Below are 27,564 nucleotides of genomic sequence, written 5' to 3' on the forward strand. Positions count from 1 at the left end.
TCATTCAATACTAGTATAAAAAATTATACTCTGTACCTATTCTAATACTTTTTTTTTTTTTTTTTCAAATTAACAATGGACACACAGTACTAGTACAGAAAAGTCACCTCACACTGTCTAGTTTTGCTTCAAGCTAAATTTTATGCAGGAAAAGAAGACTGAACTCAACTGAGTTCTTGAAAGAGCACTTTTTTTCTTTTTTAAAATAACTATGGTACTTCTGATACTATAAAATGTTAGTACTCTATTGTTTTTTAAAGTATTAAGGTATGAATAACATCAGTTGAAGTGTGTATTTTCAAGTTTTGGTCACTTGTATAATAATGTGACTTAATTTAACAGCAAATCAACAGCTTTACTTAGAGCCACCAGTAAGAGTTGAAGAGACAAACATGAAGTAACCAAACAATAGAGATAAAAATATATATATATATAATTATCCTCCTGAAATGTTTGTTTCTGATAAAGTGTTTCACAGCAGGACATGATGCTGTCTTTCTTGGTAGCAGCTTTATTTATTTCGGCCTCTCTGCTGTTAATGTGGTGATGATCAAAATATTTTGTCTGGTCTCAGCTGTGATATCAAACACTTCCTCTGTTCTCTGACATTTTGCCATCATGTCGTTCCCTGCAGCGCCAACGAATCACGGCTCACTGACGCCACCTGGTGGCAGGAAGACTATGGCTGCTGTTTTCACACAGAACATACAGAAAAACCTTATAATTACTGATGTTATTTACGTTAAAGGACGACCAGACCTCTGATAAATATAGACCACCTTGTTTGTGGGATAAAATAACCGATTTGAGGTGAGAGGGCGTCGTTTTCCCGTTTTCCCCTGGACGTGTTTGGGTGAAGCTAGCTAGGTCACCTGCTGCAGGTAAGTTTAGCTCACGTTAACACACAAACATGTTCGGCTGGTTTTCCTCCTTATGACTGAAAAGTTCACGGACACCTTTTATAACTTCAGCTGCTAGAAAGACACGTGTATAAAACATCAAAATGCCTGACTTACTTTCGGTGTTTGTCTTGTTTTCCCTCAAGTTTTCCCCAATTTTCTGGATGACGAAATCGTGACGCACGTACGTACAGTCACGTCGGGCACGTCGGTACCCCCCCTATATTAACTTTTATTGATCACATTATTTATTACTATGTTTAGATGCTTTGTTTTTAATATTTAATTTATTTACTTCTTCATATTTTGTTTGAAAACTTTTTTTTGTTTTATTTTTATTTTAATTTATTTTATTTTATCTGCTATTTAGAACAGAGGTTTTGAAAGTAGGGGTCCGGCTTCAGTGGATGGAAGTGAAAAAAATATTACAGTAGTAATCAAAAGGAGATCACACAGAATAGTCTAAATGTGTGTGATTTGGTTAAAAAGATACCGTTTGGGGAATTTTACTCTTTTCTCCACTTTCCAAGAGTGAGAAACTAATGCCTTTATGTTTTTGGTGTAGTCTGAAATGGTGTGAAACAGCAAAATAATTAACTAGTGCTAGTTAGCTCAGGAGGACACCATTAATGTTTACATCCCACACATGCATGCATGTCACATGCATGAGCCTCCCATCCATGAGTAGATGCACAATTCCTTCTGTGCACTGATATGGTTAGTGAGTGTAGTTCAGTAGAAAGAAAACAGTTCTGAGTTTTTGTCACTGCAGCTCACATTTCAATCTGGATGGATAAATAGCATCACAGATCAGACGAAAAACATGTATTTTTGATTTGGGCTTGAACTGTCCCTTTAAGAGTTTCACCACAGTCTCTCATTAAAGGGTTTCATCAAAATCCTCCTTTTTCTGTCACTTTTCCCTTCTGAAATGTCTTCTGCACGGTTTAATGTCACATAATCCATAAAACATAGATTAAAAGTGTCAGTCTTGGACATGAAATGAAGCTCACACACCGAGCTAAGGGTAAAATAAGAGAACGATTTATTCTTTGTTCTGTTCTACAAAACTTTATTACAACATAAAGCTGACGAACAAAACTGTGTCGGCTGGAAATAAAAGGTTTCTCTCAGAAAAATGCAGACAGCAAACACAGGTGTGAAAAACTAATGTATGTACAGTATTTGTTAAGATTGACTTTGTGCTTTGGAGTTGTTAGATTCTTTGAAAAAGTATACGGACATTTCTCTACTCCTACATCACACTGAAAACAAAAAATCTCTGTTGGATACAAAGGTCTTGAAGATATTAGCACCATTTTATAAAGAGAACCACAAAGAGAACAGTTCTTAAATGAAATGCAGATTTTGGAGCTGACATTTAGACTTCACACATTTACTGGATTTCTTTCTCATGAAAAGGACTCATCACTTAAACTTCTTTTTCGCTCTCCTAGTCACTACATTAAACTCTTAAAATCACATGACCAACATACAGTGGAAAATGTTTTAAAGGACATTAAAAAAAAACAGGAACCAAGCCTGTTTGGCTGAGAGGAAAACGTTGTGTCTTTATGCATCTGTGGTTCATTTTGTCCTGTTTGAGCGTTCATTGGTAAAAGCATTTGATTCTCGTCACCTTGTCACATTACAACAGCAGAATTTAAGAGACGAAGACGAGGAAAGCACGGCCGCCTTTTAAAACCTGATGTCCCAGTACAGCCGTGTCTGTTTAGTGGCTTCAATCTCATCTTCAGCGGCGGCAAAGTTGTTGTTGTTGGTCTCCGACGTCACTTCAGGGTGTTGGGTTGGAGCTCCGGCCTCTGAAAGATCAACGAAAGGAGTTCAAGAGTGTGCTAAAGAATGAGACTGGTGTTATTCTCTGTTTTTCCTTTTGTTAACAAATGCCATGAAAAGATAAAAAACAAACTGAAGGTTTTAAAAAAATATAGATTTCCTTGATGATCTCTTATCTTACCAGGGATGCAGAGGATCTGGGGCCTTTCCCACCTGCCTCCTGACAGACACCTGATCACAGGATTAAGCCTCTGCTGGAAACCCTCAGCGCAGTGATAACGCACGACTGCGTTGGTCTCGTATCTCTGTCGAACTTTCCCAAATATGGAGGTGTTTCGGACCTTGGGTGGCGGCCCACATGAGGCTGTTGGAAGAGTGAAGACAAGCCACTGATGATGTAACAGCTGAAAACAGCCACGCGAGGGCGCTGAATCCATTAACGAGGAGGTATAAATGTATAACACTCACAGGTGCCTTTCTTGCAGGTGTATGCAAGGTGATAGTTGCAGGGCACGTCGCTCCAGCGTCCATCATCGTGCCACACCATCACTACACAGTCTTCACCAGACAGGAAATAGCTGTCTGGTTGTCCTCTGTACCAGTTCTCATACAGCTGTATGCACAGACAAAAGAAACAGAGGTGAATTTGCTGTTTGCATGTAAGGAAATAATAACAACATGGAGAATTAAACTGTCAATATCGACAATGTATTGATCCTCTCATGTAACCCTTGGCAATAAAGTGAAGTGAGTGTATTTCCCAAGATGTTTAACTTGAATATTAAGGGATTAATAAAAGCCTCAGGGATTGTAAATAATACATAACGCAACTTGAAGAAGGCAGCTCTCTCCAGGGCTGAAAAGTGAAGGAAACATTTATGAACCAAAAACTGCAGTTTCTCAAATGACCACTTGAGGTCAATCCCAATGGACTCCCATATTAAAATGCCCAACTTTACTTTAGCAGAAATAAATATGTTTACAGCCTTGGTCTCAACAGCTAATTTCCCCGTTCATGACAACTGTACATTTAAATACAGCTCAGAATTATGCCTAAATAGGAGTATGCTTGCTTTGACTGACAGATGTGTACAATCGCAGATGGCTAGCTATTAGGTAGCCGCTTCATTTGGCTACCTCAGCTTCACTCACACTGGACCGCTTTGCCCATGTTTGAATTAGCTGGGAGTTAGCTGAATCAGGCTGAATCTGCCAAGATGCAGACGACTGCAGCCACCACACCGTGAGCTTCACAATACCTGCACTCCAAATTACACACTTTTTACTTTTACCATGTACTGCAGCTGTCCTTACAAAGTTTGCGCTGTTGCATGCAGTATGCACATATTGCCTCTTCATAAGATGGCACCTTGGACTTTGACCCTCTTGGTCATACAAGCATTACAAAGCATTGTAGGTCCGAATAGCTAGAAAAGCATCCTGCAAAATGCAACCAGACGCAGTGGGACATCCTGGTGCTTTTGGCTTACTGCATTTGACATACCATGTACTGGAACACACTAAATCTTTTTCTGGCATACTAAATAGTGTGCTGGTTTGATGCCATCACTCCTTTTGGGATGAAAACAACTACTCTAACTTGACCGGCAGTCAAATTCAGAAATCTTTTCCAGTTCAAATGCATAATATGAGAAAACTGTAGTGCTTTTGAGCTATTAGGAGCCCAAATCCAGCGGCTGGGCAGGTCTTTGCTGATCAGTGATAGGTGTAGTTACGTAGAAAAAATAAAGAAAAAGGAGTTGATGCATCTCCTTTCTGGCTACCTTCTTCAAGGTGGAAGAATGATCCCATCGAGTGGCCAAATTGTTTTGACATTATCTTCTGTCTAGAGGTATTTCTTTCAGCTGAAAACCTGCAAACACAGAGTGTGGATTTGTTTTTCTCATGTTCCTCACCAGCGGGTTTCCATCAGACCAGCGGAAATCATCCTCAATCGTCTTATCATTCAAACCGGTCCACTGGTATTCTTTGTAGTTACCTGGTGAGGACAATAAACCATCATATTGCATCCTCAAGAGACACTAAATGAATAACTAAATCATGCATGGAATATACCATGTGGGCCTGAACCTACTGTTGATGTAAGTCTGCTCCTCAGGCGTCATGATGGACACCAGATGAGCTCCCAGCATGCGGCAGTGCTGCTCCGCCACCTCCCAGCTCAGGCGCTGGCCAAAGTGTCGGTAGCAGAAACCGTGGAACTTATCCCAACCTGGCTCACACTGCTCCACGTCTGAAAATATCACAGAGGACGAGGAGACAGGACAACCAAGAAGGTCTCTACAGGTTTTTAAGTTGCTGATATTCCTTTTATTTGCCGCTGTTAAACTTGACAGACATAACAGAGGAAGTTTTCACAGCAAAATTAAAAAGCTCACCGGTCTGACAGAAGGTTCCTCCATATGTGGGCAAACAGAGACATGTAATCTGCCCGTCTCTGTCGGTGCAGGTGCCTCCATTGAGACAGGGGTCGTTCACACAGGCGTCTGAAACAAAAACAGAAGCCAGTTCTGATTATTCTGCTGCTGAAACATGAGAACATTGATCACAGTCTGGGTATTTTATTATTAAAGTTTAAATATCAGGATAAAAATGGATTTGCTGCGTCAAAAAGTTTCGAGAAATAAAGATTAAAGATTGAGGTAGACAAATATGTGCAGATATAATAATACTACTGGCGTATTACAGGACACATCATCAGCTAAAAGGACACATTGAGGCGTCAGGATGCGCGTGAGCCAACAGATGGCAGCAGAGGACAAACTTCACAGTGTCACATGAGGTCAAACTCTTCAGGTTCTCCTCTGTCTTCATCTGTGAATCCCAAGTTGTCTCCAGACCTTCTTCCTTTCTGTTTTCTTCTTCTTATACTCAAATGATAATATGATAATGTGTGACAGGGTCATATTATTACAGCAAGACAGGTCACCCAAAAGTGTCCCTTTATAACCAGGCTCTATACTATAAATTGTTTCCTTTGGTCATTAAATAATAAATAATAGTAATTCTACTTTATTTATACAGTTTGTTAAATATTTGATTCTGATTGGTAAATTATAACATTATAAGATCTGTTATTTCTTTATAGCAGACTGTTGCTATGGACACAGTTTTGATCATGGACTCTGGAGGAGCAATAACATTTTTAAATTTAAAAAAATCATTCATTCAAAAAGTCAAAAAATCAGTTTGTCGGGCAATAATGACACACTAACTGTGCATTATCCCTTACTGTACAGTCAGACATGTTATAGATGATGCAAGTGCAATAGTGCATATTGATAAAGACCCTGATGTTGAGTCTCTCCAGTGAAAACTCCTCTGATGATGATGAAATATGTTTCACATCATTTATACTCACTGTGTCACCCTGTGATTCAAACAGCTTACACCGTCACTCGAATAACTTCAGCTCCTTTGTTTTGCACTTGCATCTCTTTGTCCCTCATTAGGAAAAAAAAAGCTAATACAGGACCATTTTTCACAAATTTAAAACTAAGTTGAGGAAAAAGACTTAATTAAAAATTGCAGATTATTTTGAGGAGTTCATAAACTATTTAAAGGGGTTATTTTGGGAGAATCAGTCAGCAAGACAGCTCAATTAATTGTTAATGTCTTTTCCTCATCAAATTTGTGCATTTCTATGCCCAACTGAAGTTTTTGTGTTGACCTATTTGTAAAATTGGCTCTTGTTACTGTGACTTTTTGATGTCAAACTCTTGTATGGACGATTACACCGTACAAGAGGAATATCTCTTTGCTTCAGGCGAAAGGTAGACTAGTTGTTAAAGTCCTGAAGAAAAAGAGTGGTTGGAGTTCCAGTCTAATTTTCTAAATTTGTAAAAGAAGGTTAAATGGAGGCATGTGTGTCCAAACTGAAATTAAACATTTTACAAGTGGGTTCGGTTTATTTGTTTCCTTTGACACCCTATAAACAAGAACGCTGCGGTGTCTGTCATTATCCTGCACACTCACGTACCTCTGTTTTCAGACGTCTCTCTGTTGTCAGAGTGTGTGTTTGGATGATAATAACTGCTTTACTTAAGTCAAATGAGAATCATATGCGCTACAAGTAAAACTATGATTCAGTTTTGCTGAAAAATACACAACTGGGGTTAAGCGTAAAAAATTAAACCTTGTGCTGTGACCCATGTTGGCATCTCTACGTGCACGCATGACAACAAGGACCTCGGTTAAATTCTCAGTCTAGTCTGCAAAAAGTCTGCATTATTCAACAATAAACTGCCTGTATGTGATAATGTGTCATGAGTAATTTGAATTACTGAACAAGTGGTGGTTTTCCTGATGTCGTTCTCTGCCTTTTGTTCTGTAAGCTGCTGAGTCTCCAGTCAGCAGCTCTTACAACCATGAATAGTCCACTTTATAAAAGGCTTAATGGAAGTGCTGAAGCAGAGATTAGATGCAGAAAAAATAGAAAAAGCATCTGCATGCTCTTATCTGTGCAATATTCATTTAGTGAGGCAAGATTTTGGACGTTTGAAAAAGGTCTCCAAAAGGTGTCTGAAAGCTCCTCTCAACTAGAAAAGCACTCGAGAGAGTGCAGGCCTCTGCCACGGCCAAATACTAGCAATGTTAACAAAAATTAAAAATAATTTGTGTCAGCCTTTTGGATCTGCCCCAACCTTTAATGGGTGCTTCCTTGGCCCGTGCTACACACTCCCATCAAGTTTCATAAAATTTCAGGGCAGTAGTTTTTCTGTAACCCTGCTGACAAACAAACTAATAAACCAAACTGCAAATATAATGTCTTTGGCAGAGGTAACAAATGAACGTTGCTGCACAGGGAGTGTCAACCATCACTGTAAGTATGGCTGTCAAAATGTTGATAAGACAGAATTGCCAGTAAAGACAAGTCTGTTTTGTGATGCAGCAAACTTGAAATAATTTGAATGTGTCTTTAAAGATAGATGGAGCTACCCTCGTCTGTTAAATAAATGAAACTGCCTTGTTTTCTGATAAAAAATAATGAACTCATCCCTGTTGAAAGGCAACATCCTGGATTTGTTTACAGTGGCAACAACTGATGATACTCATATTTATGCCAGTTGTATGGAAGCCAGTTTTTGCATGATAAAATAACTAAATAGATGCCAAATAAAATACTCACGATAAATCAAAATGATGAGACACTAAATAAAAAATTATGAGATAGTCATAATTTTGAATTGGTAACTCAACAATTTGTCTTACCATCAGTGGGCTGCCCTCTGCTGGCATGCAAAGTCTCCGACTAGAAGTGGCTGTATTTTTAAGCCCACTGGGCATTTGAGTTTTGACCTTTTCAGGCTGCTGTAGCTGGTCAATGTGAAATTAGTCAGTTATTAATGCCTTTCTTCAAAGCATTAGGAAATATTTGCACAGCATGTGAAGTAAAATACATTGTTCATCAAGATAAGATTACCGCACTTTTAATGCTAATTTTTGCGTGCTAACCTTTCTGTTTGATTATTCATTAGCATTGAGCTAACAGACTGAGTGCTAGTTATTTAACAAATGGTTAAGTGATAGTCACCTGCCTTGTTATTTATTCTATGTTTTGTTCTCAATGCTGCAGGTAGCTGAGGAGTAATTGTGAGTAACTGTTAGCTGGAAGCACCTGTGTGTTCCAGCTACATAAACTTCACCTCCTGGCTGAGATCTCTCTTCTCGCTGCCTCCTCCCACTGTTCTTTATATTACACTATAACACACCCTGTCATTACACTACATTTCACAAGCATGCACACACTTTGTTTAAATAAATAAATAATAATTTGCCTTCAGCCTGCGTCTCCTTTGTTTTTGTCATGGCCTCAGAGCCGGACCGGTGACAAACTGGGGGCTCGTCCAGGAAAAAAATAAAGAACGATGCATGAGAGAGGAAAAAGAGAAGCGAGCTCTCGGCCAGGAGACGGGGTTTACGTAGCTGGTGCACACTGGGCCCAGGTGCTGCAAACTAACAATTATCTGCAACTGCTCGGTCCCTCAGGTACCTGCTGCTTTGGAAAACATTGAACGTTCAATAAATAACAAGCCAGGGGTTCACCACAGCAGTTATCTATGTTAGGAGTTATACAGTCAGCACTAGGTAGGTAGGCAGAGACACTGCATGCTAGGAGAGGGAAGCACAATGAGACTTTTTATTTTTCTAACTTTCTAACTTTTTTTTTTAAGCTTGACAGAAATTGGCTTCCATACAACGCACCACTCACAACAGCTGCTATTCCTAGTGGTAACTACTGTGAAAATCAAATAAAAACTAAAACATTTGAGACCAAAGGAAAACAAATTAACAGATTTATCAACTGAAGGTGAGACAAGGGAAACAAACATGGATTAGTTGATTTTTATCATTATTACACCTCTAACACAAACTGTACACATCTTGAAAGATCATGATTAAACAATAAAACATGACTTGAGTATGAAACATTAATGACCCATAAAGGATATTTAAGGAAAATATTGCTAAACGCTACCACTCACAACAAATCAACACTGAACAATATTTGTGCTTATAAACATAATAATACACTGTGCTTCTGGTACTAGACTGTCTAAAATAGCAATAGAAGACTACAAATCTGAGGAAAGTGAACAGTTTTAACACTTTCTGACCTGTCAGTTACGGATTAAATATAAAACATTATTGCTGCTCTGGTCAGTGCTGTTGCATTCAATGTAATCATGGTTACATTCCAGGTAAAGTACCTTTGACAAGTTATTTCCAGATTACTGCAAGACACTGCAAGTTAGCAAGAAGAACGTGATGGTGAGGAGAATAACTGACCCTTCCTAAGTCCCGCCTCTTTTTGGTCTGTGCTCAAATAACAGATGAGCTTGTCTATGATGAGACAAAAACTTTGAAGACGGTTAAAAGATGTTGCTGGGGAACCTGTGAAAGCGCTGTAGTCAAGACCAAGACCAGAATGTACCGTGACTGAGACAAGACCAAGACTTTGAAGGGTTGAGATCAAGTCAGGACCAAGATGACAACGAGGTGAGACCAAGTGCTGTCACATCTCCAAGTAACAGAGCAGTAACCACAGCGTGGAGCATTTATGTCAGAGCTGACATTAGCTAACATCAGTGGAACATAACTTTGTATACATTAACTATATAGCTTTATGTGGCCTGTCTCATCATTATTTGGTTGTCATAAGCAAAAATATAGCTTATCTAGCTAGCTAGCTGCAGAATTTACATACTACTACTATACTCTAAAGAACAAGACTGGTTCCAATAATGACAACACTACTATAGTCACATCTTAAGTTAGCTAATGTTAGCAAAACTGAGTAGCTAGCTAGCTAACATTTGATGCAGATTAACTGGCTTGCATTTTTCTAATATTAGCTACCAACTATCTAGCTAGCTATTGATTGCTGTGTATTAGCTGGCTAGTTAGCTAACTTGAGATACTGTTTAGAGGGGGTTTTGATATTTAGTCTTCAATTATGCTTGGAAAATATATTTTAAAAGATCAAACTTTTGGCTATTAAACCTTTTAACACAATTTTAAATTGTTGAAGTTGTGAATTCTTGTTAGGGGCAAGCGTGTTTCTGTCACAGAGCAAGTTTAGAAATGAGAAAAAAATTAAGAAAGCCTCAATATTTTATAAATTACATACACGTCATATATAAATCCTTAAAGAATAATTTTTCACTAAAAAAATGAGATTAGATTGTTGGTATTAACAGTTCAATTTTTTTTAGGAAGCTCATGATTTGTCTCAATTCTCAAGAATGGGTGGACTATATACTTTACTTTTACAGGTCCACCAGCAATATATTTTAACCATTTTAAAAAACCTTGTTTTTTTTCAACACAGACAAGCAAAGCTCCTATAACATATCTAAGTACAAGAAACAGGAAAGGAGAAAGTTGGTTCTGCCACATACCAAGCTTTCTCAACTGTTATTGGAGCACAGAGCAATAGGGAGGCGGGACTTAGGAGGTGTTTGGTAAAGGAATGTATTATTTCCAAATAAAATCCACTGATAAAGAAAATGACAAAAGGTTTACCAATGCTGTTACCATCAGAAAATCATTGTAGAAGAAGCACTGAAACATTCATTCATAAACACACCACTATATTACAGTACTTCACAGAAGTCAATCTTTGGATGAGGAAGAAAACATCATGCACAACAAGACTGGACTGTTGACAAATGTCAAATGGGAGCTGTCCCAGTGTGAGTATCTCAAAGGGGAGGTGGGGTCACAAGGACAGAAGTGAAAAGTGTTTTAAGGTGAAGTGGGAGGAGTCAGAAGGGTGAGTGGACTCTCTGAGATAAAAATGTGAAACAAACGTGGGAAGTCGTTTGAAAAGGTGGGGAGGTGTTTTACAGAAAATGGAGCAAAGGCAGGTTGGGGCAGAGGACAGACGAGGGATTTTAGTGCATCATTGCGTCGAGTAGCAAGAAGACGGTTAGGCTGATGAGAGTGGCTTTAACATTACCTGAAACTTTCCCTGTACCTCCCACAGCTGCCCTCTCATTGGGCAAGATAAGCAGGGTGGGCGGCTGGGTGAGACTAAACTCAACATCCACCAGACCTTGATCCACTGGTGGTATGAAGGCTGTCACCTTCTTGGGCTCAGTTGTCTTGTGGAGAACCTTTGGTGTTGTGGTGACCGGACTCCAGGTACGTCTGGACCAGTGCGTGGTGGTTGTGATGGCACTGGTAGTCGTCTTTTTGGAAACAGCAGTGGGTTTTGTGCTCAAGGAGGAACCTGGAGCCGCAGTGGAGGTTTTTCTGCTGTACTCTAGATCATTCAGAGACTCCTGGGGTCCTGTTGTGGTGGTCAGCAGAGCCCAGTTAGATGTCTGTGAATCGAGAGGCAAGACAGTAAAGTCCTCCTCAAAGGTTGGGGCAACGCTAGCTTCATCTTCGAGGGTTGGGGCAACACTAGCTTCGTCTTCGAGGGTTGGGGCAACACTAGCTTCCTCTTCAAGGGTTGGGGCAACGCTAGCTTCCTCCTCAAGGGTTGGGGCAACGCTAGCTTCCTCTTCAAGGGTTAGGGCAATGCTAGCTTCCTCATCAGGAGTTGGGGCAATGCTGGCTTCCTCTTCAGGGGTAGGGGCAATGGTAACTTCGTCTTCAAGCGTTGGGGCAATGGTAACTTCGTCTTCAAGGGTTGGGGCAATGGTAACTTCGTCTTCAAGTGTTGGGGCAATGGTAACTTCCTCTTCAAGGGTTGGGGCAATGCTAGCTTCCTCATCAGGAGTTGGTGCAATGCTGGCTTCTTCTTCAAGGGCAAGGGTTGGGGCAACATAAACTTCTTCCTCAAGGTTTGGAGCAACATCAGCTTTTTCTTCAGAAGCAAGGGTTGGGGCAATGCTAGCTTCTTCTTCAAGGGTTTGGGTACCATTAACCTCTTCTGCAAGAGTCGGGACAACTTTAGCTTCTTCTGTAAGGGTTGGGACAACACTGGCAAGGGCTGGGGCAACATTAACTTCCGCTTCCAGTGAATTGAAAAATTGAAGTTTCTCTTCGAGAGTTGGGGAAGTTTTAATTTCTTCTTCAAGAATTGCAGGAACTGTACCAGGTTCATGTCCACTTGCCTCTTCAAATTCAGTGGTCACAGTGTCCAAATACACTCTGTAACCTGATGTTTGATACCGTACTGTTGTGGGGTCAGTAGGCAACTGAGAGGTGTTCAACCCCACTGGAGACTCAGTGGTAGATAAATGTGCTCCAGAAACAAGGCTATCTTCAGACTTTGTTGGGTGCACCTGTTTGTCTTCACTTTCCATAGTGACTGTGTCTTCAACTTCTAAGCTTGTACTTCCCTCCTGTCTGGAAATGGGGGTCTCCCACAACTGTGGCGCTGTGGAGAAGATATCCAAGCCCAGTTTGTCAGAATGGCGTGACCCAGATGAGACCGTCAGATCAGGAAGGGCAGTCTGAGACTTAGCAGGAGTGCTGCTAGCCGAAGCAGAAGGTGATGGATGAGTGGTGAGGCTGGAAGTAGAAGACTCTGATGTGGAGGTAAAGCTGACCGCTTCAATGTCAAGATCACCCTCTAGAAAAAAACATAACACATTTTTGGAGCTGTAAATACATCTACTTATGGAATAGCTCAACATTTGGAGAAATTAGCTGTTTTGCTTCATTGCCAAGAGTTAGATGAGAAAACTGGTACCCTTCTCATATCTGTAAATATGAAGCAACAACCAGCAGCTAGTTACTTTAGCTTAGCATAAAGACTGGAAACAGGGGAACAATTCTAGCATGACTAGCCTCGGTGGCTATATTTTAAGCTTATGTAAAAACAATGGCAGAAAAGCCAGCTTCAAATAACTTAACACAGCCTTCCTTAACTGTGACACTGGTGCGGTCCACTTTTCTCATGATTGTCATGTGGTGTTTCTTAAAGGGTTCTTAGCAAGGCGAGGGAACTGGTGGTACATTACATCCTAAGATGTGTCATAATCAAGCCATTTAAACTTGTTCTTTCATTCATTAAACTTTCATTGCTGTTTTGTTTTTTTTAATAGTCTAATTCTGGTCTGTTTCTGGTTCTTATGTAAGGATCACTTTTAGTCATGTGAGTAGCCTTACTTTAGAAGCCCCAACATGTCGGTAGCAAGCTGGCAATAAGAACTGTTTGCTGTCTTTGTAGAGTGTTGAACTAAATGGTAGTAAGGAATCAGAATGTTTGTGGAACTGTAATGTTGTGTTGGAGAAGGCTTACAGTATTCATATTTACCATACAGTTATAGGAGTGGTATCAATCTTCTCATCTACCTCTTTATAAGAATAAGAATTAAGAATTTCCCAAAATGTTGAATAATTCCTCCAAGAAACTGTTGTATGTTTTTGTGAGACTTTGTGAGACATTTAAATTGATGCTTTACATACCTTGAGAGACATCCCCAGACCCATCCAGAGGTGCCAACAATGAGTTTTGCTCCTCATTAGAAGATTTGGTTGTTTGTGCTGGTTGCATCACAAGCTCTTCTTCTTTTGAGGCCTGAGTTGAGAGAGGCATCTGAACAGGCTTTTCCACTCCTGCCTCCTCCAGCTTCACCTGAACCACGGGGTCATCAGTCATAACGGTCACCTCCCAGAAACTCTCCTCTTGAGTGTGATTGGTGTCTGTTTCGCTGTAATTGGCCTGTGATCCATCAAAACTCAAGCTGGTCTCTTGAATTTCTTGGGAATCCTTTGTCGTCTCAGATGGCTGTGTACTCTCCTCTGTAACTGTCTGGTTATATGTGTGAGGTTCGTATGATGATTCAGGGAACCCTGTGGTGTTTGCAGGCTCAGTCTGGTGAAAGTTGAAGGTCAGGTTGTGTCGTGAATCTGTCTCATTGTAAACACTGGACAGTAATGACGTGTTTTGTGTGGACTCGTAGGTTTCTGTGGTGCTGATTGTGCTGTTCATCGGTGCTGTAGGATGCTGGGAGTGGTAGCTCATTTCTGTAGGAGATGTAGTTTCATCAAATGCGTGGAGGAGGCTCAGTGTAGGTGTGGTGTCAAGTGAAGACTCTGCTGTGCCTGACACAACTGTCGGGTGTGTGTGATGCAGGCTGTCCTCAGTGGAAGGGCTGGAGAAAAATGGAAAAGACTCGACCACCCTTTGAGCTTTGAGCTCTACCTGTTGCACATGTTGGTTCAGTTGCAGCTCTTGATCTGTTTCCACAAGGATAACAACATCCTGTCCAACATCATCAGGTTCTGTGGCCATATAATCCATGGGAGAATCGGTCTGAGTATTTCTATTATCTGTAAAAGACAGAAAAGTGTTTAAAAATTTGTTTAAAATAAAAAATAATAATACCATAAAGAACCTATATTATGTTACTGGTCAACAAAAAATGGATTGCAGTGTGCAACACACACAGGTGGAAAATTACAGACACACAGCCAATGACTTCCAACTTTGTTCATCATCTGAAGTTGCACAAATAACATTGCTTCGAGGCTCTGATGTTAAAATGGCATTACATTTGGTGAAGAGAGCATTATGGCTTCTTTAGGACTCAAAACTCAAAGTTTAGGATTTGGGACTTGTCAGTCTTGACTTGGGACTTCAGTGTTAAGACTTAAGACTTACTTGTGACTTGCAAAACAATGACCTGGTACTATGTCCGTAAAAAAACTCACCTCTGAAACAATAAACGTCATGAAGGCTGGAAGTCTCTGGGAATCCAGTTTGGTTGCTGAAGCGGTAGAGGGTTTTGACGCCTGGCTGAGGGCCTCCACAGCGCTCTCTTGGGGTTATGATGGGGTAGCGGACACTGCCGTCGGACAGCCAGCCGGGACTGCAGCGGTCCAGACCTTCGCTCCATGCAGAGTACAGCTGTGCTGTTGTAGCCAGCTCTGCTCCTGCTGCTCTGCAGTATGACTTTGCTTCATCAAATGACAACTGCTGTGGGATGGAATCATGAAACACGTCCCCTGTGAACACAAAATATTTTTTATTAAGTTCCATTGTTTCATTTTACCTCATGTAAAGCATTCATTTAGTTGGATTACAAATTTTCTCATGATTATATGTAGCTATAACCTGAGTGATACATTGATCTGACTGATATTATAACAGATGTATTTATACAAGTAGCAAATATGTTATTAAAAGAATATACAAACAAGAATTGCTGTACAGGAATAATAGAGCTGTGTATGAGGCATAGACAGAAAAATATATGGGTGGAGTAGAGGGTCTGAAAAGTGAACTTGATGCAGAAGTGCCTTAAACCTGCATTTTTTTTTCTAATGGCCAGCAGGGGGCGACTGTGCTGGTTGCAAAAAGAAGTGTTGTGATTGTATGAAGTCTTATGAGAAAATGAGCCTATGTGTCACTTGATTTATGACCTAAGGAAACAGTTTCCTGAAGAGGTTATGGTCTCAATCACTAGTCTCTAGTCTTCTTCAATATGGTAAGATGTTCATTTAGTAAATTATGGTCCGATTTAAAGTAAAATAGACCATAAAGCAGACCATAAAGACCATTATTTCTTACTGAACAAATGAGCCAAAACCTTGAGGACTGCCCAAGTTGCTGTACATAACCCACCTGCTCCACGTTCTCATCGGTACTGCACATTCTCTGCCTGCAAAAAAACAAGATGGCAACCCCAATAACGCCAAACTTGAGGCTTCAAAATGGTAGCCCACGAATGTATGGGCATGAATGGGAACCAATGGGTGACGTCATGGTGGCTCTGTCCACTTATTATTCGACTGTCTATGGTTTGAGGTTATTTAGAAACACTATTACATAGATTATCCACTAGAGGGCACTAATTAAATTTTTTCAACTGAAAAAAATATCCTGTTATACGCATTTCTCTTACTGACTACAAAAACTGAATTTAAGCGATCATTTGCAAAAATGTTTGAATGTTATTGTTGTTTTTAAGCTCTGAAAAACAGATATCAGACTTCAGTTATTATTCATACCTTCAATTTCTTCCACGTAACAGTAAACATCGAACAGATCATCTGGATCCATTGTTCCGTAGTTTCTCACTCCTGGTTGGCCATCCATGTCGCCATAGCAACCCTCACGTGGCACTTGGATTGGGTACCTGCAAGAATGAAAATAATCAGCATTTCTCAAGTCACTTTTAAATTCTAGTGGAGATCCAGCAGTTTCAGGCTGAATTTTGGGAAAATATGAATAAAAGATTTAGAAACACATCCTGAATATTTTCATTAAACAAAGAGGTGCTGCTGTGAAAGCATAGATTTGAGTGTTTCACCACAGTTTTTATTTAATAACTGACCTGACAGACTGGTCTGCCAGCCAGCCTGCATCGCACTGCTCGTAGCCATCATAATAAGCTGCCAGCAGCTGGTCAGGGGTGGCGATTTGTGCCCCGATGGCCTCGCAAGCGCTCCGGGCCTGATGGAAGGTGAATGCATAGCGGCCCAAAGCATCTCTATAGTGGAATACAACCCCTTAACACACACACACAAACACACAGATAATATTTAAATTCAGATTATATAAAAATGCCACTGGAACAACAATATCTGTCTCAATATCAGTCTCTGTAAATATATAATCCCATAAAATATAGATGCAGTGTGTTTCAGATATGAGGGAAAAATCACAGAAATCTGACATTAAGGTAAAACTAGGCTCATCTAATCTGAAAAATATACAAATTAACTTGTTTAATTTATGAAAAAAAATGAACTGTGGATCAGCTGATGAAGGAGACAGCCGCCCACAATGTGGAATTATTTAGGAAGCATGTTGACAGCAACACCCTATTTAATATTTTGACTTTATTTTGATTTTTTTTTGTAGAAAATTAGTGGGAAATACAAAAACAAGTTGATTTATGCATATAAACTCTGACTATCAGTATAATAAAATGAATAAAATGTTTTGTGTTATTTTGTTACCTTTGACCTTGAGTTGTACGAGGTCGCTGGCGTCCTCCAGGCCCTGCTGCACCTCGCAGCGATAGTGACCCGAGTCACTGGAGCGTAAATCTCCCAACCACAGCGACAGGTCATCAGGGGAGGTGTAGTTGAGCCAGGCTGCGCGGTCTCTGTACGCTTCGTTTACCCTCACCCTTTGACCTCGAGCCACCAAGATCTGCGTCTCCACCCCACCGGACACCACAGTCCACTTGACCCGCGGCGCAAGAGGGGAGGAAGAGGAGGAGGTGGGTGTGGAGGACAGAGACACCAGGCAGGGGATGGAGATGGAGCTGCCCAGTGGGGCGGAAATCGGACCTGAGTGGGGGATGTTCACCTGGAGCTGCCGGACATCATCTGCAGGGGAAAAAAAAGGGATACAGAGCGTGAAGAACAAAACAGCTCTGTAAATCTGCTGACAACAGTGAATCATAGCATTGCTTTCAAATGTGCTTTTGTGTTCTTTACTTACAGCTGAATGTGAATGAAGGTGAGACATAATGGGAAAATGCAGACGTACCGAATGCAGATGGAGTTTGGGTGGGGAAGGCCAGAGTGAGACGGCAGACTGCAATGAGAAGTGGAAGTATTTGGACATGTCTATGGAGGAAAACAAAACAAAACAAAAAAAGATTAGATAACATAATAAAGCATTCCTGGGGTAAACTCAGAATAGAAGAAGACACAAATAACACAGATTAGTTCCACTTTTCAGTTTCCAATTTCACACGTGTTTAACTTTTAATAGGCAGAGTGATTTCTGATGCTGGAGGTCATGTATTGTGTTGGTTCAGCAGGTCAGGAGAGCTGCTTCGCTGATCTCACCAAACTGATTTATTGTAATATTAAAGGTCACAACCTGCGCACGTTTGTGTTACCTCCACTACAGCATCCACTCACTGTTTGCACGTGTTGATATGCAGCTGGATGAAGAGACAGACAAAGGTTAGCTTGTTGCACCAGCTGTGTGTGAGTTCAATCTTAGCCTAGTTGTAATGTATTTTTAATTAATTGCAGCCCTTTTGCAACACAGTAAACCAGCAGACACCTAATTTATTGATGTATTTCAATATCAGTTTGGATGATTAAACTTTGTGCGATGCCAAGGGGCTCCTGTCAGCCAGAAAGTTGAGTGACTTGCAGAGTTTTGGAGAAATTACTCCTCTCATTTATTTTTTTTTTTTCCTATGCCTTGCACTTATGCTAGTTCAACAAATGCAAAATAAAAGAAAGTATTCCTCATCTCTTTTGTGGCCCTAATACAGTCTTATAATCTATCAAATAATTGTTGAGATTGTTTTACTGAAAACCACAAATATCGTTCTCATGGAAAGTCAGTTCATCCTCTGGGGACAAAAGACATTTGCAAAAAAAAAAATTCTTGGCAAACGATCCAACAGTTGTTGAGATACTTCAGTCTACAGCAAAGCAGTGGAAAATCTAAATAAAGGAACCTGTAATGTATGTAAAGAGGTGAGGTAAAGATAGAAAATAGCATTATAATTATACTAAGAGGTTTGGTTTAGTCTTCTCTCACTGATGTAGATGGAATGGAAAATGTTATTCATGTTATTTTCTGGTACGTTTGAAAGGACAATTGTCATTCATCGACTGTAGATAAGCCAAAATTAGTCTGCCTGATGAGTCTAATTTTCAGTTATTTGAAAGGAACCCTCAAAATAGACACATCATATAAATTAATATAAAAAACAAAGTTTAACATCATCAGTATAATGCAATAAAATGTAATGAAATGCAACAGCAATAAGGAGTCCATGAATATGAAGTTGAACCAGCATCTCTCTTAAACAGTTTCAATAAAAGCTGAACATTATAACCTTCATAAAAGTAAGATTCATTGCATTACTGCATAGGACTGTTGTATTAGACTGCATTAAATATATTGTAGGTAGGTGTACTTAATAAAGTTGTAACTGACTGATATATCACACATTTGCGATTTCAACCTGTTGATTTTATCAGGTTCTTTGTTCTATAGATGCTGTAACTCTGGAGCAGAATCTCTGTGTGAAACACACACACACGTCCAAAAAGTTACTGAAAAACGAATCTGAAAGCTCAACTCTGAAGCATGAAAGACCAACTTCTCTGGTTTTCAAAGGGAAGCTGGGACCACAGGCTCCTGACCACAAGCCATTCATCACCTCCGGGAGCTAATGACACGGCGTCTCAGCCCAGCGGCATCCTGCCAGCTCTCCGTCACCAGTCTGGCCCTGTTATTAACCCAGCAGGCATGGCACGGTGCTCGCAGTGACCTCACACAACCTCCTGAGGCAGCCATGATGAAGCTGCAAATGTTCATTCATTATTAAAGAGCAGCGCTACGGCTCCAAATTACTTTTCAGGGTTGATGGAGCCAGAAGTGCCTGCAGAATTCAGAAGTGTGGCAAAATCTTAATGTAGTGTCTTCTCAGGTGATTATGACCGTTTTTGGATTTTGCTACCTCACCAGTTATGGTATTTATAGTACATGCAGTAACTCTACAAGTGAATCATGACTTTTTGCAGCTGAAACAATGAGACTGCCAAGTTTTACATATAATCCCACTGCATGAAACTGACATAGTGGCTTTACTGTTTAAATCCAGGTTAAACTAATTCTTCATCCCCTTCATCTTCAAAGAGAGATTAAAGCATAATGTAGCAGAGCTGCAATGATTAGTCGGTTAACAGAATAGTAAAGAGAAAAATATTGGAAAGAAGTGTAATCAGTTAATCATAAAATATTTAAGAACAAAACAGCTTTTCAAACATTAATATTTGCATGGTTTCTTGGTCATTGTTACTGTTGGACAACCCAAACAAGTCTTAAAAGGATGTTTAACTTCGGCTTTAGCAAATGGTAAGAGGTAAAGTTTTTCATCAAAAAAAAGTGTAGGTTAATTTATAATACAAGTTGAGAGCTCTAGGTGGTGGCGGAAGAACTATTTAGAGTATTTACATAAAAGTCCTGCATTTTTGCAACTTTTACTTAAGTAAAAGTACAACAAAATGTACTTAAATCAGACACTACAACATATTACTGGCCTAAGAGGCTGATCTTTGTGCTTTAGCTTCTGTTGTGGGTAAATATCTTGCCAGAAGACAGCCACTACTAACGTTGTGAGGTGAAACGACGCTGCGTTACATCCTGCAACCAACACACATTTACTGAATTTCTGGACAATGACCATTATTTCCCGTAATCTTTCTTTGTTTCTGATATTTTAGACTTAGCAAGATCAAAATGAAATTATTATTATCCGAAAATATAGTAATGGAAGTACAAAGTAGTATAAAATGGAAGTACCTCAAAATTTGTCTTAAGTGCAGTACTCTCAACCACTGCCTTCAGGGCAAAACGAGGGATTTTTAGGACGGAGAAACTCTTAACAAAGAAGTCACAGATTGTTTGACTGTTGCCGATGCCACAGACACAACAAAACTGTACCCTGTGTGTGTGTGTGTGTGTGTGTGTGTGTGTGTGTGTGTGTGTGTGTGCCAGCCTCATTGATTTGTGTCAAGTTGGCGTTTTAATAAACAGAAATAAGACTGCAGTATGTGCTCAGCCTTTATACAGTAGAATACGTGTGCTCAAGATGATAGAGTCCAGTAAATAAAGAAAAATGAATAAATATTACCAGGATCAGAGCCAAAGAAGTGAGCCACGAGTTAAACAGGCATTGACGAAGTCGACTTTTCTGCATCTGTATATAAAACACATCCCTCGTATGAGTCGGCACAAACACAGCCCCACTAACTTGTGTCAAATTAAATGGTCGTCTTTGATGGAAGAATAATTGTTGTCTGTTTCCTCGCCAGCTGGGCAAACTCCACAGTGCTGGTATCACTATTAGTATTCTTGACAAGAAAACGTCTCACAAAAAGCGAGCAGTGGGCCAGGAGGACAGCTGCACACTGTGCTTTCACTTCATACCAGCTCCTTTTACAAAAGGCCTCAGGGGAAAATTAAAGGACGGGCCACTGGCACACTCGCTGGCTTTTTCTCTTTACTTTCTCTCGCTCCTTTCAAGGATGGAAAGGGAAGTTTTAAACCACTAAGAATCGTTCTGGAGCAGGCTTTATACAAAGGGAACGGCCACATTAAGACGCGCAGTTTCAATTGGTAGAGCTGTTGTGACTGTATATGACTGTGCATTCAGATTGATGACAGGGGAGAAAACCCTGGTTGCTGCTGATTATTTTGTGACTTTTTTTTAGGTCACTTTTTTCTTTGGCATGGCTGCCACCGGGCCCTCCGCAGCTCTGCTCTTTCTAATGAGAGTAACGACGAGGACAAGTCAAGCTAAAATCAATGCCACCCACTGCATTTACAGGTCTAGAAAACTGCAGCCAGTGCATTATCCACAAGCAGAACTAATCCAGTCTCCTCCTCCTGCAGAAACACACACAATACACAGTGAGCAGCATCAGACTAACATGTCGGCCATCATGAAAAATCAGTTTGAAAATAACACTGCCAACTTTAATTGTTAATATACTTTATATTAGTAAGCAAGAATGCTGAGCCCCCCTCAGTGCTGCACTGACAACTACTGTAAAGCTTGCTCACTACATCTCGTGGGTGGCCTCTGCAGTACTCTGCAACAAGGTCGATTCAGGCAAACCTCGTCGCCATCAACAAGCCGGAAAATGTCTGCTGATCCCCAGTTCTGCCAGGTCAAACATGCAGAGACACTGGTTTGACCGATAAGCTCTGTGTAGTGCTGAGCTGACACCGGCTTTGGCACCAGTGAGGCTATGATAAAGAAGAAATCTGTTGGTGTTCGTCAGAAAATAGACAGTAATTGAGTTTTTACAAGGTGGAAAACCACCTGCTTTATTCTCCTCCTTCCTTTTATCTCCATTTTTCTAATCTGTCAGTCCATCGGGCCTTTTAAACAGAGTTTAAAGGTATTTCTGTACCAGCTTGGAGCTCAAACCTCAACAAGGAGGTTTAAGACAGGATCGGGGGTTTTGAGGTCTCTAGCACACAGATATAGTAAGATTGATAAGCTAGCATGCCCACCATCACAGGGGGTCATGCAAACAAAGCATTTCCTACTGCTGCAGTGACACATTAAAAGTATTTAATGAGGAAAACAAGAGATGACTTTTATTTTGTAGTCACAGAAAATACAATTTGTTTGTCCATAAGCTAAACTTTACTGCTATCATTCAACAGTGCATCTACAAAACGAGACAACGGTGTTTTCGTCATTTCTTGAGAGCAGATCAGTTTGAAATATTGCAGGGAGTAATGGAGCAGTCAGGAGCAGCCACTGTGAGCTGTTAGATGAAGAGCTGAGCAAACTATTTGCAAACTTGCAAACGATATGAAAGCAAAACAATTTTTCTATCTGTTTCTACTTTTTATCTTCACCAAAGAAACACCAAACTCTTCTATGCTGATGACACCTGTCTGGTAATCAGACTTTGAATCCCTGCAGCAGATCACCAAAGACCCAGATTTTGGTATTCAAGGTGTTCTGGTTTCCATTTGTAGTAGTAGTAGTATTGACCAGTCATGTTTGAGCAAACTTTGGTTGCATACAGGTAAATGAAAATCTGTGTAGGGAGCAAAAGAGGCAGAACACACTGGCCAAAATACAGTCTTGGAACCCATCAGCTATTGTCTGACAACAGTTTAGCTTTCTTTTTAGAGATCAGCCCACTTAAATGCCATTCTTGTGTCTCAAGTCCCTAATTGGACTGGAAACAATGAGCAACAGCACACAGCAGAGGGAGTCTTGTCCCAGATATCTGTTATCTTCATATCTGCTAGGCAACACTAAAGTCCCATAATGATTCAACACAATCGCAGTAAAATAATCAAACATCCAGCTGACTGGAAACTGACGCACAGTCTCCATATAACTGGGAGTTAATTCTTTTAGAGAAGACAACCAAAACTTCATCTCGGCAGATCTGTAACCTCCAGGCTCCAGATGTTGTACAGCTGTACAGTCATCTCCCCACTGTGTATCTCAGCACTGGCCACTGTATTCTCCAGAGTAAAGAAAGTTGTCTGTGTTTGATCTAACAGGGACTATTTACTCAACGCCGCTCCTCTGACTCCCTGCACCATCAAACATAACACGTCCACACTTCTCATGAGTTGCACTGACTCAGAGCATCACCCCCCCCTACCACCACCACCACCACCACCACCACATCCCAAACTACAGTATGCAGACATCTCCAATAAGCCCACCGTCTGTCTACCAAGAAGATGGAAAAATCACCCACCAGACGATTTCACCACTCGTTTCAAACAAACACCTCACCTCAGACCTGACTCAACAAGTCCCTGGACCAACCATGAGTGCACCAGCCTTTATAGACCCAACAGAGACATTTTGCAGATGAACAGAAGAAGAAGAAGAAGAAGAAGCTGCTTGGTTTAAAGATGCTGTATTGACTAAAGAAAGACAAATTTGAGCCAGAAATCCAGGGACATACACTGCAACACTTACAGTATTTTGACTGTCTCACAAACTGTATTTTAAGATGTGAACTTAATATTTTTAAGAAAACACCTAACCACAGCCTATTTTGTGGAATTTTAAACTCCATAACCACAGTGTGCTGCATGTTCATGGATTCACAAGCTTTTTGTTTATGAGTTTTTGTTCTGCTTCAAAGACAAGACCTTCTTGATTATCATACCTGCCACTTGCACTACAGAAAACTATGTCTAAGTAGTTATTTATAAAAACTTACTTTGATGTGGAAATGGTGTATCTCTGAGCAAAGTCTAGAACCAACGTGAGTGATTTTCCTGCTGGTTATGTCGGTGTACTGCAGTTTCGTATGCAAGCCTGTGGTGAACTCTCCTTCAGCAAGAACACTTCCAAAAAGTTTGCGTTTCTCTTTTGGTCCATGGCTATTCCTGACTAAACCTTCATTTGTGCTGCATTGTATAAGGGGAAATCACTGACTGTGAGGCAGGTGCTGTCAATTTTAAGTTAATTTGAGATTTGAGATTAACTTGAGGTTTTTCTTAGAACCTGCTTAAGCAAGATTTTTGTATTTTCTAAGCAAAATGCAGCAAATCACCAAGAGACACTTTGCTACTCATTTGATTTGGTTGGGTAGCAACTAAATTCAAGATTGATGGCTTTAAATTTGGCTGCAGATTTTGTAAATGTTTGGTTAGAAATGACCAGAGAACCATGTCAGAGCTTATAGTTTTACTTGCTCCACTGGCTAATATCAGATCAAAAAGCCACTGGACCATCAAATAAAAGAGAGGGATCCAAACAGGAAATGACCAGACAGGGAAGCACCAACAAAAGGAGAGTTTGTATTCATACATTTTGTAAGTACTGGTCAGAATTGTTAATTTGCATGATACTACATTGAAATAAAGGAATTATTTGGTACTCTGATTTCTTTCTGAACATAATTATGTGGTTTACAGTAATTATATTATTATTTGCTTTGTTTTCCTTTATGTATGCAGTTTAATAATATGATCTCACTTATGATTCTTTCCTGATTTTCTTTCTGTGATTTATTTGATCATTGAGTTTATGCTGGGTCTGTATTGGTTGGATAAATGTTTTAAGACATAGCTGCTGTCCTTGTATTCCTCTGTTGGGACAAAGCGATAACATATGAGCTGTTTTATTGCTTGTGGTGACCTGTCTGTTCAGTACATTTCTGTCCCACTAAAACAAAATGACAAAAATAAAGTATTAAAAAAAGACAGGTATCCTTAAAAGTCTGCTTGTTTCATGATTCAGTTTGCTCTCTGTTGCTGTCTCTCTCTACCTGTCCATTAATGAAGCCCACCTGAGCCCTGAGGTGGAAAAAACGAACAGAGGAGGCAAAGTGTGCACTTAAGACAAAGAGCGGCTTCTTGTGTCTCCTGCAGGGCAAAGGAACAACTTTAAATCTTATATCCAGCAGCATCCCAGAAAAAATAGCATTTAGATAAAAAAAAACCCATTCAGTTTGATGTCTGGATCACAAAAAGGCTGTTTTCTATAAATGCAGAGCAGCAGGTCAGTTTTAAGTAGGTGTCTTTGTTTTCAGTTTCACGGAAATCTTTGTCCTCACCTTTATGAAAAAATCAGTAGAGCAGACTGGGGATGGTTGCAACAAGTCTGTCATGGCTAATAGGGTGGGGATGGTTGTAACAAGTTGTTGCGGCTGCCCCCAAGCTAAGCAGCCATATCAAAACAGACCACAAAACACAAATAATTCATTGTTGTAGTTTTGCACAATACATAAATGTTTTCAAACGTTCTATTTTGTTCTATCTCACACAGAAGTGTGAAAAGACTGAATAACATCTTTAACATCTGCACACTGACTCAATGTAGGCCTATGTGTTATGCATAAGCAAATTAAATTCAATAGCTGGTATTAACTACTATAAATACTATAATATGGTATACATTTCTGTGATGTTATTGTAAAACAACGCATACTTCAGAATACTAGCTTAATGAGACAAAGGAACAAGTTATTTAGTAAATTTAATGTATTTTTAAGATGTTGCAATGGTCCCTGGGGTTGGGGTCAGCTGCAACATCTGTCTTCCTTCATTCAAATAAAAACTGTGAACAATGTGTCATATTAGGGCTGGGCAATTTTATCAATTTCATATTATTATCGTTATATGAGACTAGATATTTTCTCAGTTTGGATGATATCATGGTATGCGTTGTCTTTTCCTGTTTTTAAAACCTGCATTATAGTCAAGTTGATGCAATTTTTTTTAACTTGCCAGACTGTTCTACGTGTTCTAGCATTTGCCTTTACCCATTTAGTCATTACATCCACATTTATGATGGTAATTTATCAAAAATGTCATGGTGTTAATATTTTGTGAAAGCACCGATGCCCATATCGCCCAGCCCTAACTACTTTATACACTACTGGGCAGTTTAATCTACAGCAATGCATCGTATTTTATAAGATCATCATATATTTACACTATTGGAGAATTTCTGGCATATTATTTTGAGAAATGTGTATATCAGTATCTACATATAAAAATATAGTATATTGCAGAAAACCCTAAAAACATTGAGAAATTATTTAGGTCATATCGCCCAGGTCTATGTCATATGCAATCATATTTAAATGGTTTGGATAATTAGCAGACAGATGTAAGTTTAGTATATAAAGATTTGGTTAGTTTAGTTTTTGAGTAATTGATAGAAATGCAGAAAGTGTTACAACTGTCCCTAGCCTCCCCCAATTCCACAACCATTTAACAATCATGGAGATTTAGCCCTCATCAACCAGCTATGCGCTACTAAAACACAGTGGGTGGGTTCGTGCTGTGCAAGAAAACCAAAAGGAAAAAAGTACAAAACCTATTACAAAAAAAGTTATACTTAACTAAGTGCGTCAGTTCCTCAAAATGACATTTTCTCTGCGGAGAAAATGAACCACTGGCCGCAGTTTCAGGACCTCCTCTGAGGACAGCAACTACTGTGATGCAATTAACTACTCAAGAGGGTAATTTTCTTTAAATGACTCCATAATTTAACATGACATTATCAATTTAAAAGAACTCAGACAAAACCGCATCAACTGCGTATCATTAACACATTACAGCCCAAAAAAAAAAAAAAAAAAACCTTACTGGATTGTTCTCAGCAGCATTTCAGCTGATGCAGGATGCAGGATTGACTTCTTGCAGGCTGTAAAAAAGTATTCTCCGTCAGTCAGTCAGCTCCTCTCAGCTTGCTGCACTGCGACTGACTGTCCTGTTCGGGGCTCTGGATGCTCTGCGCAGGTATGAGGGAGCTGCTGCTGGTCGACCGACTCCGAGGCTCGCAGAGAGAGAAAGGAGGGAGTTGAGAGAAAGTGAAGGCAGATATGAAATCCTGAACTGCCCACTTTTTCACCCAACAATCGGGATGGAGATGGCGCATGTCTGTCAAGTGGTTTTGGGAGGGATGACAACTAAAATAACCGACGTTATAGGCTCTGAAGTGAAGGAAGATGACCTATATGTGTTTTCTCCTGCAGGGACGCGGCTGATGCGCCGAGCGTCATTTGGATAAAACGGGCTGAGTTGAGTCAGCGCAGCAGAGACACAGAGCAGCTGCTGATGATGCTGCTGCTGCTGCAGGTACACTGATACTGCAGCAGCACAGTCACCTGTGCTGGAGGAGGAGGGTGAGAACTGACAGGAACACCTCCACTAGATCAGTGAAGTGGACTCTTGGTCTTCTTAAATCACCTTAAAGAAGTTTGCACGCATCGCAGCTGAGCAGCAGCCTGCAGCATCCTGCAGAGGAGCAGTGACAGACTGACCACAGCAGCAGCTGCTCGCACATTTACTACCTCAATCTGAAGGGTGTGTTTGACACCAGCATTTGATTTGAGACCAATAAACTCAATGCAGTATGTCACAATTTAGCACTGGTGGAATGTAAGTACATTTACTCAAGTACTGTGCAGTAAGCACAAATTCAAGGTAGTTACTTGAGTATTT

General features: G+C 40.1%; 1 protein-coding gene across 1 annotated transcript; it reads right to left on the bottom strand.

Annotated features, from left to right (window-relative positions):
* Window positions 1–1,921: 1,921 nt before the first annotated feature.
* LOC146313315 (brevican core protein-like) lies at window positions 1,922–27,019 on the bottom strand. Its single transcript, XM_084739197.1, has 14 exons — window positions 26,707–27,019; window positions 17,623–17,702; window positions 17,085–17,459; window positions 16,457–16,631; window positions 16,131–16,258; window positions 14,832–15,125; window positions 13,584–14,450; window positions 11,179–12,744; window positions 5,096–5,203; window positions 4,792–4,950; window positions 4,613–4,695; window positions 3,165–3,309; window positions 2,878–3,060; window positions 1,922–2,722 (listed from the first exon to the last, which is right to left on the bottom strand). The coding sequence occupies exons 1-14, from the start codon at window positions 26,724–26,726 to the stop codon at window positions 2,598–2,600; spliced, it is 4,308 nt and encodes a 1,435-aa protein (XP_084595323.1). The 5' UTR covers window positions 26,727–27,019; the 3' UTR covers window positions 1,922–2,597.
* Window positions 27,020–27,564: the final 545 nt, after the last annotated feature.

The sequence above is a fragment of the Lutjanus erythropterus genome, chromosome 16, assembly GCF_056507025.1.
Source record: "Lutjanus erythropterus isolate fLutEry1 chromosome 16, fLutEry1.hap2, whole genome shotgun sequence".
In the NCBI taxonomy this organism is placed as follows: Eukaryota; Metazoa; Chordata; class Actinopteri; order Lutjaniformes; family Lutjanidae; genus Lutjanus; species Lutjanus erythropterus.